Source organism: Leuresthes tenuis, unplaced genomic scaffold, assembly GCF_036924035.1.
Source record: "Leuresthes tenuis unplaced genomic scaffold, fLeuTen1.0.hap1 SCAF_13, whole genome shotgun sequence".
In the NCBI taxonomy this organism is placed as follows: Eukaryota; Metazoa; Chordata; class Actinopteri; order Atheriniformes; family Atherinopsidae; genus Leuresthes; species Leuresthes tenuis.
Genome location: NW_027325367.1, coordinates 15,850,754 through 15,869,997, shown reverse-complemented (window position 1 = coordinate 15,869,997; position 19,244 = coordinate 15,850,754). Strand labels below are relative to the sequence as shown.

General features: G+C 41.5%; 1 protein-coding gene across 1 annotated transcript; it reads left to right on the top strand.

Annotated features, from left to right (window-relative positions):
• The first annotated feature begins 3,463 nt into the window (after positions 1-3,463).
• vrtn (vertebrae development associated) lies at positions 3,464-6,744 on the top strand. The gene is made up of 3 exons (XM_072362120.1): positions 3,464-3,584; positions 3,964-4,295; positions 4,408-6,744. The coding sequence occupies exons 2-3, from the start codon at positions 3,969-3,971 to the stop codon at positions 6,163-6,165; spliced, it is 2,085 nt and encodes a 694-aa protein (XP_072218221.1). The 5' UTR covers positions 3,464-3,584; positions 3,964-3,968; the 3' UTR covers positions 6,166-6,744.
• Positions 6,745-19,244: the final 12,500 nt, after the last annotated feature.

Sequence of the window (19,244 nt, the reverse complement as noted above, 5' to 3'; positions counted from 1 at the left end):
GACAACTGTTTCCCAGTACAAATGAGTTTTACTTTTGGACAAAGGTCACAGTGTCCTTGTTCACACAATTTTGTCCATAAAATGATTATCTAAAGAGACCAAATGTCAATGTATAGGCATAGGCTCTATGCTACCTTAACTTCTTCTGATATTACTCTTTCTGACTCAAAACCTTCACAGTGACAGAATTTAGAGAACTGAACACAGATATCTTGCATGATACTTTTAATAGGAGTAAAGTGTCAGTTGTTACTGATGAATAGAGAACAAGTGTCTCCTCCTGCAAACATATTTGTTTCACAGAATATGTAAGCATCTGTTCATTATTCCCCTGCACCATCGTATTGCACAATGTTTTGGACAAAAAAATAATACACACAAAGAGAAAATGCTGCAGTGCTGTGAAAATAGTAGTATTTTCTGCAGGTGACAACGTGCAAAAGTATCATTTGGCCAGCCAGGCTGTGCAGCTAAATGCAACACTTCATGTTGGGCACAAACTAATCTCTTTAGCCTGTGCAAACATGCTAAATCAAATTTACGTGTTGAGTACACTACTGGCTTCCATCCTCATCTCTCTTTACTTCCCCTTGCATACACACACCTGCACTCACAAGTACACACACACACACGCACACACACACACACACACACACACAGCCACAGCAGGTAAGAGACTGCCGGAGCCGGTCCCAGTGTTGCCCTATTTGCATTTTAAATGCTTACAGCAAGCCCACTACTGTGTTCACAGTGCAGTGCAGCACAGCTAATCTACACACCTAAGATGTGTGATTGGCTTTAGACAAGAGTCTGTGGGGGTTGAGGAGATGGTGAAGACACAAACATTGAGAAGAAAGAGTAGAGAGGGGGGGTGAATGCAGTCAGGAAGCTGAGCCGGGAGAAGTTAAAAGATTTAATTCTGTGCATGCAGATGTAAAGTCAGATTCTGAACATGTTCACTTATTAAGATCTTTATCAGAAAACTATATGCAAAAGATGAATGTAGATAGACTTTTTTTCTGAACTGTTTTTGAAAGGCATCCATGTGAGGAGAAGATGTCAGTAAAGAGGAATGTGAGATAGACATGATATCGGGGTTAGAAGCATTTACCTGAGATTCAGAGCTGAAGATCTGGTATCTTGTTGCATATTCTATGTGTTTGCACATGACTGAGAGTCTGCAATGAAACACCTCGACAAGGTTATGAAACTCTGGCTCATGAAAAGGCACAATGGGAAAGACAACTTGATATGTCTTGTCTTCTATTGATGAAATCTAGCGATTTAAAAAAAAAGGAATATATCTTTATTTTAAAGTAAATAGGTGTGTCTTTCACTCCTCTAATGAAACTTCCAGACACATAGATACAGCAATTCACTGAAACATGTGCAAACATGAATGGAAATATGATAAACGACGCAAGTAGAGTTTGTACAATTCTAACAAGCTTAAAAGTCAGTATTTGGTCTGAGCATCTTTATTCTTCAACACGGTCTGAACCCTCTTTGACAAGCTTTCTTGTTGTTTCTTTAAGTAGTCTTCAGGAATAGTTCTCCGGGCTTCTTGAAGGACATTTCAAAGCTCTACTTTTGATGCTCGCCGCCTTTTATTCAGTTTTCTATCCAGATGAGCCCACACTGCTTCAACAACGTTGAAGTGCGGGCTCTAGGGAGGATTCATCCCTCCATAAGACCTGTTGCCCCTGGTTTTCAGTCCATTTCTTGTGTCATGAATGACTTCAGGGAACAGTAGATGGATCAAGGTCCAGACACATCTCTTTCAGATACTGTTCACCTGCAGTAGATAGCTTTGTTCGGCCTGCCACTTCTTCTTTTGTCCTCCAGTTTCCTCAATTTTTCTTTCAATACAGTGCACATCAGGCTGAGATAAGTTTCCAGCTAATAGCTTATTGGGAATCCCCTTGTTGGTTTAAAAAAAAAAGTACTTTTAGTATTTCATGCCTGTCAAACTGTGTTATCTTTAACTGAAGAAACTGAAACAAATGATGTATCACTGGAACAGGCTGCAAGTAACAAAAGATACAATTACAGATGAATTAGGTGCTTTTTTTATGCTTGAATAACTCATAGGTCAGTATTAAAAAAATCCTACATAAAAATGGTCAAGTACAAGCACTGGAATGGTTGAAAAATCAGCCAGTGAACTATTGCTCAAGGCCAATTAAAAAAATACAATAGAGCAAAATATAAAGACATGATTAATGGCTCATAACTTGTGCACAATACTGTATATTTAGGAACTATTGGCAGACTGTAACCTCTGAAACAGGCTGACAATAGAGGCAAATACGAAAACAAAGAAAGAACCTGACATTCACACACCAAATGCCAGACCTTCTATCTTTCGAGTGTCTATTGGCATTGTCTTTATTTGCCTGTCAGATACCCCCCCCCAACCCCAACCCCAACCCCACATGGGAAACCACACTTACACATTGTCCAAATAGCTGATAAGACTTAGGCCAAAGCCTTGAACCCCAGTGAACTCAGGCACCAGCTTGTCTGCCGAAGACTTGTGTGGACCAATCAGTGGGGGCCAAATGTTCCTGTCCCCTAGTGTGTAAATGTGTGTGTCAGAGGTGTAGAAGTAGGGTCTACAGTATGGGTTTGTGGGGGTTGGGGGACAGTCGCTGTGATTGTTGTGCATGTGTGGAGCAAAAGGCTTTGATTACTGAAATCCTGCAAAAGGCAGGAGGGGAGGTGTTAAAAGTGATACAGTGGAGAAACAATCTGAGCTGGAACTCAGGGGCCTTCCTCTTGTCTCATAAAACTCGTGCCCACACCCTGTCTACACGTTTACTCTAATCAACAAACTTGCTTTTACACTACACTGTAGACCAGAAGAATACATGCAAAAAGCACCCATTGTATAGTTACTGTTAGAGGAAAAAAACTCACAAGGTTTGTTTTATTAAAAAAAAAGATTGAAAAAGATTGCGGCGAAGAAAACTTCAGTTAAGTACGCCAAGCAATGAAGAAAACCTCAAAGATAAATGTCAGCATTTACTCGGCAGCACAGGCACGGGGAAGATTTTTATGTGCCACAGAAAGAAGCACTGACTGCAAACTTGACAAATAACCTTGAAAGTGAACTGTTGACGTGTGAATTTGGCTTTGTCAAAGAGGAGCAAAAAAAAAAAAAACGCGCTGACAACACATAAAAACACCGATACCTGCACCTCCGTGAGCGCTCCGTGAGCGCCCCTTCGGCCCCTGACACATTGGCTTTTGTTAACACTTCACATTGAAATTGACCCTGGCTCAACGCAAAGTGATGGTGTCCGTGGAGGAGGAGCAGGAGGGCAAAGGGAGGTGTTTCACAAAGCTGAGACAAAAAAGAAAAAAAGAAAAAAAAAACAGCGGATCGGCGATTGACAATTTCCTGATGGGAGGTGCCTCTAATCATTCTCCGAAATCTCCTCCGCTCACTGCAGGACGGGACTCTCCGGAGCTGGGCGCCATGGACTAAAACTCTCAGTGTGAAGTCAATACTTGAACGGTGAAACCCTCCGCCACGACTGCGCGTCTTTCCACGAGACTCTTGTTAGTTTCTGGACGCTCAGGTAAGAGATTAATAGTCCCCCACCCCCGTTGTGAGGGATATGGCGTTAGTTTAATCAAGATAGGCGCTGGATGATCTGCTCTAAATGAAGAAGCAGCCCAAAGTTGATCTTATTATTTCAGACAGTGACTATGCATGTGAACTGAGTTAGATTTCTTGCAAGTTACTTTGTCCTGTTCTATTGTGTGAGATGTAAACAATGGAAAGCACATCATTAATTCATTATGAGAGAAAATACCTCAAAATACCATGTAGATTATTTAATTCTTAATTCTGCTGATATATCTTTTTCTTAGGCATGAGCAAATTTCTACCATATTTTTACCATTGAATTTCTAACATTGACTCATGAAAATATGCTCAAATCATCTGTTTTGCAGCTCTTATGAGGTCAGCAAGTATGATTCAGAGGAAGGAAACCGTTCTGTCCGTCCTGCGGGAGCTTCAGGAGGCCACTGAGAGCTCTGGCCTGGATGCTGTGACCAAAGTGGCCCACGAGGTCGAGCAGGTCCTCGCTCCCTTCCAGCTGCCCAAAACCCCCTGTCAGGATTTCGCCAGGTGGGCTAGTTTTGACGACACGGCTCGGGGTCTGTACCCAGCTGACGCACCTGGAGGACTCCTGCCTCTGAAGTGTAACGGAGAAGGCAACTTGTTGTTTGATGCTGTGAGCACGCTGCTTGTGGGGAACACTGGACTTAGCTTGGAGCTACAGGTTAGTAGAGCGGTCCACACTGGGCTTAAAATGTATACTGTAGTTCTGTTTATTGGTTTGTATGGCTGTGTAATGACTGTAACACTGATGCCATGAATATTGCTCCTCACAGGTACGAACTGTTGTGGAAATGGTGCTGTGGAAGAGGTACTACTTGTCTGGGATGATTGATTCTAAAATGATGCTCCAGGCTGTTCGCTTCAGTTTGTGCGCAGAAGAGTCTGAGGATATGCTCAACCTACCTGTAACGGTCTTGGAGGCCATCTTCGACGCAGATGTTAATGCTTCATGCTTCCCTGGCTCCTTCACTAACATGTGGCATTTGTATGCCCTATCATCAGTCCTTCAGTTCAACATCTACTCCATCTACCCCATGTTCAACCTCAAGATCAGACCCTATTTCAACCGACTCATTCGCCCCAGGACCTGGCCCGAAGACTCAGAGCCGCAAACCATACACATCATGTGGTCCGGGGAGCTGCAGTCTGAGCTATTGTTCAGGCCGAACTATTTTGTCGCCCTTGTTCAGACAGGTGTGCAGACATTTGAAAGCCCTGATGGTGACCAGAGGGTATCCCAACTTAAAAGCCAGGAAAATCTGAACCAGGATGCGCAGCTTTCTTACCCAAGTCTGAAGGACAAGTACAACATCACCAAGAGAACCTTCTACCGCTGGAAGAGGCAGACGCAGGAACACTGTAAAAAGTCTGCAGCAAGATACGAGGCTAAGTATTTCCTACAGGCTTGCTACTTGGAGGGAAGACTCATCCCATTGCACCAGTTTAAACAGTTCTTTCCTGAGATTTCGAGGTCATCGTACTACAACTGGAAACATGAGCTCATAAAATCTGGAGGAAACCTCTCCAACTCATCTTCAGCTGGAGAGATTAGTCCTGGGGAGAGCACAGAGCAGGAGGCCTGGTCATCTCCAGAGGCAGAACACGATGAGTCGGATCACCATGACAGCGTGGCCGGCATGTTCGGCCTCAGCCTTGGCCGGCTTGATGTGGAGCGTGCTCAGAATGTAGCACACATGCAGGAAGCTAAGCGCTGTCTGCAGCAGTGCATTGCCGCAAACACCTCCTTCCCCTTTAGGATTTTCAAGAGAAATTTCCCAGGAATCTCAAGATCAACCTACTACAACTGGAGGAGGGAAGCCATGCTCTTTAACAGGGGCTACAAAGGCAATCTGGGCAGCAGCGAAGACAGCTCTGATGCTGACAAGAGCCAAAGCCCAAAAAGTCAGTCACTGCTACCTCAGGCTGTTGTGCCAAGAACCAGGATCTGCAGACAAAAACACAGAAGTTTCAGGCTTGCTTACATAAGTAAAAAACAGCTCAGAGAAGCTGCAAAGTTGCATGTCCAGAAGTCCAGATGGTCCTTGACAAAGTTCAAACTCAAGTTCCCATCCATGTCCTCTTGTCTTTATTGGCTTTGGCGGAGCAGCCACAACCGCAAGATGAAGAAGAAGAAGGAGGAAAAGATGATCACCCAGAGTGCACAGGTTAACGTCCCAGAGAGTCTGGAGAGCACGGTAACAGAAAACAAGACGCTGGAGAGCCAGATTGAGCCCCCGTTGGTCAAGACCCCTGAGTATCTGAATGGTGCCACCGCACATTCATTTGATGCCCCGCACTCTAAGCACACCTTTTACACAAAGGCCCCCATAAATGAGCAGGTGTTTGCCATGGATGTTGTGGCTCTGGCCAACTTTAAGGCCAAGGCTAAGCTCTTCCTGCAGCAACGCTTCGAGGAGAAATCCTTCCCGACGTTTAAAGAATTCAGATCTTACTTTCCATTCACTGCACGCTCCACATACTACATGTGGAAGCGAGCTTTGCATCACGGGGTGTCGCTGGTTCACGGGTGAGCATGAGAACCTTTTTATTCCACTAAAAATGGGAGTTCAGGTGTAAAATGAAAGCAAAGCTGCAGAACCCGCAGGCCCCAGAGACTTTACTTTCATGCCACTGCGTTAAATAAACTACCTCCTTATTGTTATTTTTATGTTCTAAAAGATTAACTACATTGGTTTAGCATCTAAATGCATTGTGTCCTCCCTCTTCCCCACAACCTCAGATCAGTCCTCCCTCCTGGACATTTGCACGTGTGTGAAAAGGAACTACATTGTGGGTCTGTGTAAACCCTGCATGTTGCCCTCCAGGCAAAAGGCAGTTCAAAGCTGTTTAGTGGCATTTTGTTTGAAGCAGTTTCTCCGCCATTCTTTTTAAATCCTGGCTTTTGGACTTTGGGCCTCCTGGTTTTTTTTGCCCCGCCCCCCCCTGCTTTTCATTGTTGTGTGATTTGTTATTGCATACGTGTGCTTTTTGTTGTGAGTTATATCTGACCTGGGAGATTTGTTGTTTAGAGAAGTTTTTTTTAAATTTTTAATTCTTTGAATGTAAAGCGCTACCTGTATTGGTTGTCAGTGGATTACTCCTTTTTTTTGTTTGTTCAGACACCTTCAGTAAACAGGGTTCCAGTAACGGTTCATGTTTCTTTGCTTATGCAGTTCTGGGTTTCACTTGGTGCACTGAAGTTTTAAGTGGTTGCATGAAGATTTTGGCATTTTAAAATGCCCTTCATTTCGAGAAATCTTCACAACAAGACTGCGTTTTGTCACACTCTATTTGCACTAAGATTGTTCCCATTACACTGAATGTATTTTCTTAGTCGTTATGCACACTGGTTAAGTTGCTTAAAACTGTTTTTGAGAAATAACTTGAGAGCAGGATATGGATGAAGATACTTTACTTTTTTTATTCTTCTTCATTTCAAAACTACCTATTTCCCTGGAATGTTGGGAAAGCTTTTTTGCCTTTATAAGCTACTTTGGTGTACAGTACTGTTTGTCAGACTCACAAGTGTGTTCTGTGAACTTGCCTGTGTAAAACCCCTGAATTGGTTATAATTTTACACTTCTACTCCCATGTATTTATTTTTTGTATTCATTACTTGTCAGAAATAGGTACAATTCACACTGGAATCTATGTTGAGTCAGTAGGTGAATAAATCTGTTCTTTGGGGCTGTAAATCAATAAACTTTCAACCTGCATCAGCAGTGTACTTGATGTTTTTTTTCCCCCTGATCAGTCTTCATATCACAGGCTGTTAAATTCTGCTTTTTGCTGCCCTGTCACAAACATGGCTGTGAGAAGTGATGCTTTGTTTCATCAGCTCATAAACACAGGTCATCTCTTTATGCTCCATGGTGTCCAAAAGCAGTGAAAGAAGTTAAAATACCTATATTTTTCCTGAATCAAATGTTCATCCTTAATTTTGTCGAGCCATCCTTTTAAACCTTTGCTCCATCTACTGCATCTCAACTGATAGCTTTGGTCAGATAGATTGGAGCACTTGACACTTGAAATTGGTAATTTTAGTGGCAGAGGTCTAAACTTTTATCCTAAACGCAGGTGAGTTGATGTAAAGAAATGGCACGCAGTGCAAAAGATGAGCAAAAAGTGAAAATTCAGCTGGATCTTTGTGTTACTAAAAAACAAGCAGGTAAAAGCAAGCCGGTGGTAAAACAATAGCGGTGAGCTTTAGTGGTTTTTGCTCACTGCCTCTTCTCTGGTCAGCTATTGTGCTTATGCTAATGGTCAAGAGTGGTTGGTGGGAAGGGGGAAGGGGCTAATTGTATGTATGTATGGGGACAGAGGTGTTGGAGATAAGGCCAAGAACATCCAAGAGTTTTGGGGGTGGAGGGATCGAGGTACAGAGAGAAAGAAGGGGGAGGAATCTGTACCTTTTTGTTTCAACAGTCTGTACTGAAACCACTGTGTTGATCAACAGAGACGTCTTTCTTTGACTAGAGTTGCAGAGCTACTTCTCTATCAACTATTAGACTTGGAAGTTTGGGATCCAAAGTCAGCCCTACCAAGGATGAGTAAAACGTTCATCATGTTTATTTTTCATTACATAAATGAAGACTGCAGAGAAACTGATGTGAACTCAGACGACCTAAACACATTAGCTCTACTTCCTGTCATCCCTGTTGTTCCAGTAGATCTAGTGGGTATGAATGGAGTTGAATTAGAGTGATTTTTTGAGACGAAAAATCAAACTAGAATTTGTAGACGCTGCCAAGTCGGACTCATGAAACCTCATCCTTGATCTGAGCCCAGCGTGGGTGTTCTGTTGTACACTACCTGCCATCTCTGTTCTCTGCAGAAGAGGCATAAATGGAAAGGAGAAAGTGATGGAGATGAGAAAAAACTCCCATCAATTCCAATCAAGTGAACAAAACATTCTGGGCCTGTCCAAGTTATAGTTGAGGTCCTGAAAACAGGAGTTGACCAAACAATCTTCACTCAGCAGCCGGAGCTGAAGATTATAGCTCTTACCCCACTCAGATAAACATAAACGTTTGAAAGGTTTACCATCTCTTAGAATTTCAGAGGTTACCGACCTTGGCATGAGAAAATACATGACGGAATCTAAGTGATCTTCTATTCCCGTGGGTCTATTTGCCATTTCCATCATCATTACTGAGCGATGGAAGAAAATCTCTCTGCCACCGAGCGACCCCCACATTGTTTATCTCCAAAATGGCATGGAAATAATGAGGGCTGGCAGGTGGGAGCTGAAGTCTTCGTGGATTAGCATACTGCGGTTGCTTCAGAAAGTCAGAGCGATAAAGAAGAGCAGCGTCTTGAGGATGCCAATTTTTCCGCAGTAAACAAAACAGACCTGTGAGACTCTTAAGGCTTTCACTTTGCTGCCAATTACCCTCTGATAGGAGCACTGATATGAACTGAGTCTGAAACGTAGCACAAAGTGAGGAAGAGGAAAAGTGGAGAAACAAAATTACTGAAAGTGACTGAAAGTTTTAAAATCAGGTAGCATTTTGACACTTACAATGAGTCAGATAAAACATAGCGATTGAGGCACAATTGTAGCAATAGTTGTGAGTTTCATCTTCAAAAACATGCATGTACACAGTTTGTCCACTAGGTGGCGATGGTCTCCTTCATAAGACCTGTGCCGGCCTTCAGGAAAAGACTACCCTGGGGCACACAATCACTTAGGTTCGGACACAAAATCAATGTGTTACTGCTCAGCTCAGAGTGCCCAGTGCAGATTTCTCTTGTGATAACTCCATTAATAAACATAATCCTGCACTGCAGTCAGGTAAAGCCAAAGCCAGATAACGTCTGGGAAACAAATCGTTCTCTGCCAGATTAAGCAATACAGGAGAAATAAAAGAAAACAAATGAGAGAGAGAGCAGCTATTAACAGATTAAGGGATTATTCTTCAGAATACACAACTAGTTCATTTAATTTGCTTATTACATGCAGAAGAAAAATATATTTTACTTATTTCTTATTTTTACCTTGAATGTTTAAGAGCACAAAGATCATCATGTGCCATTTTGGATCTGTACAGTGCAAAAGTCTTGAGGCACACCTAATTAGTTTATAAACTGCCAGAAAAACCTCCAATAGGTACAGTGATTTATTCAGTCGTGCACAAACATTAATGGGAATTTATAGATGAATAAATAAACAAGGCAAAAAAGGCTTGTACAGTTCTACAAAGATTCAAAGTTAGCATTTGGCAGGAGCGCCATTATTCTTCAACACAGCCTGAACCATCTGAGACAAGCTTTCTTGTAATTTCTTTAAGCAGTCTTCAGGAATAGTTCTCCACATTTCCTGAAGGACATTTCAAAGCTCTTCTTTGGATGTTGGCAGCCTTTTTGTTCCGTTCTCTGTCAAGATGATGATCCCACACTGCGCCAGTACTGCTGAGGTCTGGGCTCTCCTATTGGAACTGATTTCTGAAACCATTTCTGATCAGGCTTCAGTGAACATGAATCATCTGAAAGGTCCAGATGCATCTCTCAGGTCCCGTGTCAGGTCTTTGTTGGATTAAAGACGTCACTTTCAGATAAGCGACTGTTCATCTGCTGTCAGTAGTTTTTAAGTCTGACACTTGTATTTTTTTCCTCTACCTGTACAGTTTTCTGTTTTTTTTGTCAGCACTGCACACCATGCTGAGATATGCCACGTTTTTAGCTAACAGCTCTTTGGGAATCACTTTGCTGGTGAAAACAATTTATGTGACATATCTTGGACATTTTTTGTAGATATAACCAAATAAATGGGAACAAATTGTGTCTTTGCAACAGCATGCTTGTAACAAAGTACCTAAAGATACAGTTTGAAATAGGCTCTTTGCTAAGTTGTCTGTAATGTGTAGACACAACACTGGTTGATCCCTTGAGTTATGGGCCTTTTTTATACTCGAACAATTCATAAGCGTCTTCAGTGGCTTTACAAACAAAATAAAAATGGAAAATAGCATTGTACAGAGACTGGAGTGAAAACTAGTGATTTAGCAGCCTGTGTCAAAACACCATTTCTAATGATTACCAGAAAGTCGATCAACAATCATCAATCATCAATCATGGAATCAAAATATAAAGAAATGAAGGGTGGCCAAAGACCTTTGCACTGTACTGAATGTCTTCGTGTTGTTGTGCCGTTTACATGTTCTTTTCTTCTTTTTAATGGTTTACCGAACCAAGAGTCTTTTTTTTTTTTAGAAAAAAAGATCCATCATTCATCAGAAATGATGGAGCAACGTCCACATTTGACCAACTGGAACGGCTTAAGGTGCTTCAGCATGATGTGAGAAACAGAAAAAAAGTTCAGTTATGGACTGTGGAACTTACATGTGAGGCTGATGTGAGTATTTCTGTGAAGGTGGATGTGAAATTCCGATTTCAGTCATGCAGACAAAAAGCTTTTAGGGAATTTTCCTTGAGTGATGAGCAATTTTGGTGCTTAATTATACATAATGTTGTTCGTGAGCATGCTCGCATCCTGAGGGCACGGCGAGCTAATGCAAACCTGAGGAGGGAAACATTTGTTAATTCACTATGAATATTATTTACTTGTGCTGGCTTGTTTGGTGGCTATAATTAATTCCCTTTCACATTCATCATTGTGATATTCTTCAGAGTTGTTGTGGCATTAAGCCCCTCCTATTTCATTAGTAAACAGACCCACTGCTGAAGCTGCTGATCAAAGAGTAGTGCGGACAGGTAAATCAGTGAGCGACAGGCCCTTCCTGGGACAGTCGTTTCATGTTTGTTTGCGCTGCATCAATTAGTCTGTGATTCTTTTTTTGCTGATGAACGCAAAGAAACTAAGTGTATGTGTTTGAGAGACATGAGAAACTATCCCTGTTTCCTCCACACAGATGATGCTTGAGAAGGAAGGTCTGCGGTCGCGTAATCCTCTGTGTTTGCTCTGTAGCCTTGTGCCATCTGCTCAGTTTTGGGTCAATGTAAGCTGATGAAAGAAAGACGCTTGATCCCTCAGTGCAACTGGAAAACCGTGACTCAGTGAGCAGAAATGCCAAGTTCAATGAAGTTAGATCTAAAGATAAGAAGCCGAGAGAAACATTTATCATCCACCCGTGTGTTCAGCCGCCCGTGCCTGAACATGAGCTCCTGCTAGAGATAGAAAATAAAAAAGTTTGACTTAAATGTTACTTTTTATTTATTAGGAAGCTTAATATTGAATTTTCAATATTTCTTCATCATCAGACTATCCCTACAAGGTCTAACATTAGTTATCTGATTCAACAACTGAGATGTAAATGCAATACTTTGTAACTTCTTTAAAGAGGACAATTTTCCAGGGAATCAAACAAAAACAAAATGTCAAGCAGCTTTCTTTGGCATTACTTTATGATACAAGTAGCTCCCTGTGGTTTCATCTGTTTTGCACGCCTGGTTGTTGAGGAGGAAGCGGCAGTCTGCCATAAACTACGTTTATCAAAATTCTGTTCAGTTCAGTGCTCTTCATCTTGTTTGTTGTACGTTTGCCAACTGTTCGTTTTACATTGCTTTTTACTCAGAATGGACAATAATGGGTTAAAAAATCCTGATTTTATGACCACAGTGAATTCTATACTTACATGTATGATGGTTTACCACAGAGAAAGAATGCCTCGACCACTTTGGCACACAGTCCACAGCTTCTCAGCGTCAGACGAATTTCAGTCAATAACACGATTCCCCTCCAGTACATGTACACTGGGGCAAGGACGGTGCTCCAATTAAATGGCCAGTTTGAACTCTAACCGTAGCTCGGCTTTATGAATGAAGGTTAGCTTGCTGACTGTGAACTTCCCTTATAGGATGTGCAGGACTGATCAATAGCAACCAGAAGCCTTTAGCTGCAGTTATTGCTTTACAGGGGAGTCACATCACTCACTGCAAGCAAATGTCCTGCTGTGGTTGTCACTCACAGATACTTAATGCTGGATCATTTTCATTTGATCGGCTGATGTTTTAGGTAATGAACCGCTACAAATACATGTAACTTAAAGTGTACTGTTCAGATTTGGTGGCTGGTGTATCTAACTTCCAGCAAGAGAGGGACCAAGCAGATAGTCAAACTTTTTGTTGAACTTAATTTCAGTCTTTTGTGAAGTCTTCACTGTAGTGTAGCATTTTGGCTGTAGATTCTGGAGGGTTTGTGTGGCTATGGCTTTGCAAATAAAGACATATCTACAGATAGTGATGAGAACTTTTTTTTTTCTTTCCAATGTTATAGGTCCAAGTATGAGAATCAGGATGATAATGTCAGATGGTTAAATGATGCTCTGAATGCCTTTGATTTCAATAAAGACAGTGATCAAAGCACCTCAACGAACAGATAACATGTCCATTAATCCTCACAGAAAACCAGAACAGGTAAAAGTAATGAATGAGCAAGCGACTGTGATTAGTGACATTAACCCTGAGTAATTTGGCAGGTATCACTCACCTGGTGTCAACAAGAGAGGAGAAACAGTCGTCATGGTGACCGTAAGGGATAATTATGCCCCCGTTTTTCTGTGCAGCAGTGAAAACACATGATCTGCACATGTCCTCGGTCTCCTGCAGGGTTCGGTGTGGGTGGATGTGTGCGGGCTGCTGGCTTGATAGCCCTGCTTATCAAAAAGAAGGAGAAATCATCCCCTGCTAATACCCTCTTTTGATTCCCATTGTTAACCAGAGAGCCTCATTAGTGACCTCAGCCTCGCAAGAGGAACCCGTCATAATAACCATGAGGGCACTATTGTGAGCTGGGTGAGTGTAAGCACAGCTGTTGGCTCCCCATAACGGCAAGTGGCCAGGGTTGTGATTAAAAGCAGTGCCAACTATGAACTAATTTCAACACAAGCTATTGTCTGGAGAGTAAGAAGATAAGAGCTAATAGCCAGATTTTGTTTCAGCATAAGAAAAGGCGAGTGATCCACAGGGGAATAACACTGAAGTAGGGGCAGGAAATTAGACTTTGGTTAATAACTGCCTGTCTGCATCAGTTACTCAGAGCCGACGCATATGCGTTTGTGACGGCAGAGTTTTAATTTCTGGTGTGTACACAACGTCAAATATACTTTACAGTGGGTGTGTATGTTTTCCAAAACGCATTTAGATACATGGCGTACGATATGATTCCCAGAGGATACATTTTAAAACTAATTTGAAGCAATTCAGTGAAGTTGATGCATTTAATGATATAATTCATAGCACAGGATATTTGAAAGTTCTTCTTCAAACTTGTCCTTTACTTTGATGAACAAGTCTGGCACACATCTGGAATAGAATCTAGTTAGTGTCTTTTGCCACAGTTCTACTGAACAGAATGTATCACGCCAGTGACGCTGTCAGAGGATAAGCCTTCATAAGAAAAATTGCACAATGGATACCATTGTTAAATTTGGTTTCCCTAAGATGTGGCTAAATTGTGGTAGTTGAAGGTCTTCTTTTTTTGTTGTTGCTATTTTTCTTGTTTCTTCCAGCAGTATTAGCATCCGCTGTCCATTGACCGTGATGTCTGACCAGGTGAGTGCTCAGATTTGCCACTGCTTTACTCAATCGATGCCCCACAGCCAACCATCCAATGTTTCTTCCATCTGATAAAATCCAAATGTGTTGTAAACCAAGTGAGTGGCTGCAGACAAATATTTTTTTGAGCCAGGCATCCAGCATGTGGACTGCAGGTTTAAATTGTGTGCAGGCTCGGCTCGGTCTGTGTACCAAATTAATGACACAGACCCACTTTTCCATTTTACATTGACATGGATATTTGTGCAGATCTCGTACCATTGTACCATCGCGTGATTTATGATGTATTTTACTCAATCCAGCCATCTGCATGTCAAAATAATTACATCTTTAGCATTAGAATATATGTTTCAATCTGTGTCTGTTGATCTTCAATAGAAATGAGATGTTTATATGACAAGGAAGGGCACAAAGAACAAGTTCTGCTCTATACACTTCCAAAACTGCCACTCGTTTGTGTCTATTTAAGCTTGACACATTGTCATTGTAAGATTAAGCTGCCTGCAGATCCAGTATACCTTGGAATTACCCATCTTTGCAACTTTCGCTTTGTAAACTTTGATTACACCAGTACGTAGAAAAGTTTAAAACCTTACTCTGCGGAAATTCTGTAGCAACTTTTAAGTGAAGTAAAATTCTTTGGAAGCCCTGCATGAGCTGGGTGAATCATACGCTCCCCTGTGTCTGTTTAACTCCTTTACTTGAGTTATTGCTGCTTCTTAATTCCTCTTTAGTTTTACTCCTCATGCTTTGGGGTTGTAATGATTAAAGAAATTTGCTGAACTAAGGCCTGAGATGTGTGCTCGAGGAAAATATGTTTTCACCTACAAAACTATGTATTCTATAGAGCTGATCCTGTGAGAGTTTTAGTCTCTGAAGAGATTTGTGTGAAACTGTGTGAGTGAAAAAACTTCTTCTGTAGTTTTCACACACGCAGGGTTGTGGATTATTTATACTCAAAAAATGGCTAGTTTATATCGATTGAATCACAATCCATTACCAAGTACTTACAGACTATTTCACAAAATAATTGATCCATGGATATTACAAGACGATTTCAGTCAAAGTCTAATAAACAGCATAGCAAGATAGATACAAACACTATTCATTGCATTCGTTGCAGGTCCTTCTTAATCTGAGGGAAAGAAAGTGGTTATATGCCGCATTCTATTACTTATACTTAAGCCTTTATTTCTTTTTAAGAAGCTTTGGTTTATGCTTATCTTCTAAGTCAATTACAATTCAGCTTTAGGTCTACCAAACTCTTCAAAGGAGAATTTTGCACCACTTACATAGCAGCCATGTTAATATTTCATAGATAGACCTGTGAAGGGTGCACCCTGCCTCTTTCCCAATAGCAGCTTGGATAGGAACTTTGAATTGAATAAAGCAAGTAAAGAAAAGGCATTGACAGAAAATGGAAAATAAAGCTTAACGCGTGAAACCCACACCAAGAACTTTCCCAGCACAGAACCCAATTTAAACCCTGCTTAAATGCTCCTCTTTGGCTTTTGCTGGTCTAGCAAAAGCCAGAACATTAGTTCTTATTCTTGTGCACTGTCACTGTGCCAGTAGGCAGAATAATTGCAGATGATTTGATTTTGAAGGTGCTAAAAGCGTAAAGATTTACTGTGTAAAACGGGAGCAGATTAGGTGCACTTTTACAAGTGCCCATATGTTCTGTGTGTGCACGCATGCGGTTGACTGTATATTGGTGTGCTGAAGCAAAGGCATAGTTCCTCTTACCGTGGTGAATTATAGCTGTGTCACTTCCAATAAGGTGTGTAATATTTCACACGGAGGCAGAGGAGTCCTAAATCCCTCCGTCTGAGAGCATTTGTCCACCTGCCTGCTCCAGGACAGGAACAGAACTCTTTGATTGTATCCTGAGAATTGGACCACAGTGTTTCTTCAAATCAGCAAGGAAAAAAAATAATTTAAACCTGTTTTATGTAGTAGAGGAAGATATGGGTAAAATATGACCCCCAGGAGAGCCTCTGATCTTTTTGATGCAATTAAAATGAGTTTTGGGAGGGAGACCTTCGAGCAGGTTTGGCTGGAAGACGTGCGCGCTGTGAGGGGTGCAAGCTGAAATCGCAAAACATTAAAAGCTAAAAGTCAGGATTCCCATTGGCTAGGAGACCCGCTGAACACATTGAGTTCTCATCAATACAGGGTCCAGGCTATTGTGAATTCATCATGGTACTTTAATGGGGTGCAAAGACATCGAATGAGAAAAAGAAGAGATTGTGTGTAGCTATCTGATGAAATCGCTGGAGCTGCACTGAGTTTGCTGCATCAGCATCTGTCCAGGGCTCCATTGAATTCCTGCATAGTATGCCAAAGGAAAACTCATGGTGACAGGATTGAAATAATTTTCTTTCCCTCTAACTGTGTTGGCTTCACAGGACAGTTATGGGTAATACTTTAAAGTATAGTTCAATCCGAAGCCGCAGCAGTATGAGGGTATGTTTACTGAAACTGTTGTTTCAAACGAGATATTATGCCCTTTCCTCACAAGTTGACACTGTTTCCTGGGGCCTTAATAGAAATGTTTGTGCTATGCTTTGGTAAAAGAAAACAAAACACTGTAAGACAGTACAACAGCCCCCTTTTCCACCATGAAATTCCACCTCTATACACCAGCTTTAGGGTGATCTACCCACTCAACTCCAACTCTCTCTTCTACAAGGCCTGCCTCTTTTGAGATCGTTTGCACTCAAGTACATTATTATCGCATGACAGTGCATTGGGTAAATAGCCTGACAGCTAATACTCGGAGGTTATATGCAGAAAACAGAGCTCACATTTCCACTCCACAAACTGATAGTCATATGTTAGCCTACCTAACCGTCAGTTTTATTCTTAAATACTTATATTTCTCTTGTCTGCAGTTTGATCATGAGCAGTTGGTATTGATCCCTCTTTTAGGCATATTTGTATTGTGAGTTATATGGTAAGATGGTCCAGGTTGTTACAACAGCACATTGTATGATGTAAAGATACAAGCTCTTTTCACACATCTATTGCAGCTTATCCACGAAAAAAATAAAAAAAATTGTTAACCCGCCGCTGTTTTTCTTTGACAATTCACACATACCAAACAGAGGAAGCTCGGTCACACATCAGTGTTTCCATACATATGCCAAGCCAGCACACTAAAACAGCTGAACGACAACAGCATTGTTGATTAAAATGAGGCTTTTGTGTGAAGATTACATCACTCCACTTTCATTTGAGGGTAGCTTCTGTATTGTCAGTGTATCCACTTTCTAACATCAAACTTACTTGAATTCTATCACTTATATGGTCCAATGTTTGTCTTCGCCTTGGTAACTAAGAACTTGAAGATACTTTCATGGGCTCTCTCTATTGAAGCAAATGCATGTCTACTTGTTATGGCATTTTATTCCCACTTGTAGCCAGTATCAGAAATACTATAAGTGGAGCAATCTGAGATTTGGGGTCTTGGTTGTGTTGATGCTGTTGTTGGTGCTTTAGCTTTGCTCTGAAAAAAAAAAATCGTGGATAAGTCAAAATTGGATAAGAGCCTATCCTAGCTGTCATTGGGCGAGAGGCAGGGTACACCTTGGACCGGTCGCCAGTCCATCACAGGGCCACACAAATGAGACAAACAACCATGCATGCTCACACTCACTCCTAGGGACAATTTAGAGTCACCAATCAACCTGACATGCATGTTTTGGGCAGTGGGAGGAAGTCAAAGTACCCAGAGAGAACCCAGACATACACGGGGAGAACATGCAAACTCCACACAGAAAGGCCCCAGCCGGGATTCAAACCAGGAACCCTCTTGCTATCTACTTAAACATCTGTATTATGCACAATCTTTTGAATTTGTACCACAATTGTCTTTTATTTGCAAACTATTTCACCATTCACTACAATTCCTAAGCCATCCTACTTTACTTGTTGTGGGTTGAAAACTAAATGCTTTGTTTCCTTATAGTTCCAGGTGAAAATAAGAGAACAGTGAATGGAGAGGAGCCTCTTTGTTTTCATTAACTTTAAATTAGATAGCATTTTCCCAGGGAGCTGTGCAATAGATGACCATCCAATCCCCTGGGTTAGATCCTTCACTAGAAGCAGGCGACTGTGGCAGGGCTGTCTTGCCATGTGCCTGATCCAAACAGGTCGCGTCTGTAGGGAGAATATTAACCGTATTACTGAGTAGCAGCCATCACTGCGTCTGCTTGTAAACACATACTCGATGAAGTCAGCTTTCTAAAATAATACTCAAGAGGTTGTCTGGCCACAAGAAGATGATCTCAGAGCAATCATGTGTCTCTCTCTGTCTCCATTAGTTTCAAGTAATCTACCCTTGTCTCGCTGTCTTTCTGTCCCTCTGCAGCTTTATAGCTTTTTAAGCAGCTCTTCTCACCGCTCACTCTCTGCTATTCAAGCCCTTTTGTAGTATTCCCTGATAGGACTCAAAACACATCCAAAAAAGCAACCTATCAAAAGAAGGTACAATAGTTTCTCATCTTGTTTTCCTGACGTTCTGGCCTTGGGCCTTTTTAAACACGGAGTCTCCACTTCCATCTTGCAACCTTTCTCCACTGCCATTAAACGTGCTGCTCCGGGATGTCATGTACCTTCCATGTCACAAGATGTTCTCACCACAAAATATTATTTAAGTGCAACGTCTCAATGCGTCTCAATGCGCTCCCCTCGCGATGTCTTAAATAAACTTTGACAATGTTGATTTCGAAGCTTTTAAGGAGGAGGAGGGTCTAAAGATGGCATTACTTCCTTGACTTTCTTGTCAGAGTCCTGGCCCACACAATGTTTCAGTCCTTTTCCTTCTCTACTTTGCTGTTACTGTCATATCGTTAGGATTAATGTACATGGTTGTATTTATACAATAAAAAATATATGTATGCTTAGGGTTTGTTACACGGTTAGGTCTCATTCAAAACAATAGGCCACAGATATGTTATAATCTCACGATAGCTCACCATGGATTGTGACACCACTAAGTTTTGGCGATGTAGAAAATCTTACCTGTTACATGGTTTTCCAGTAAGACTCGGCTTAAGAAAAAAAGCTAGCTCCTTCTCCATCACTAAAAGGC

Coding starts and splice junctions, on each gene's coding strand:
- vrtn (XM_072362120.1), top strand. CDS start 3,969: ATGAGGTCAGCAAGTATGATTCAGAGGAAGGAAACCGTTCTGTCCGTC. Junction 4,296..4,407: donor GACTTAGCTTGGAGCTACAG/GTTAGTAGAGCG, acceptor TGCTCCTCACAG/GTACGAACTGTTGTGGAAAT.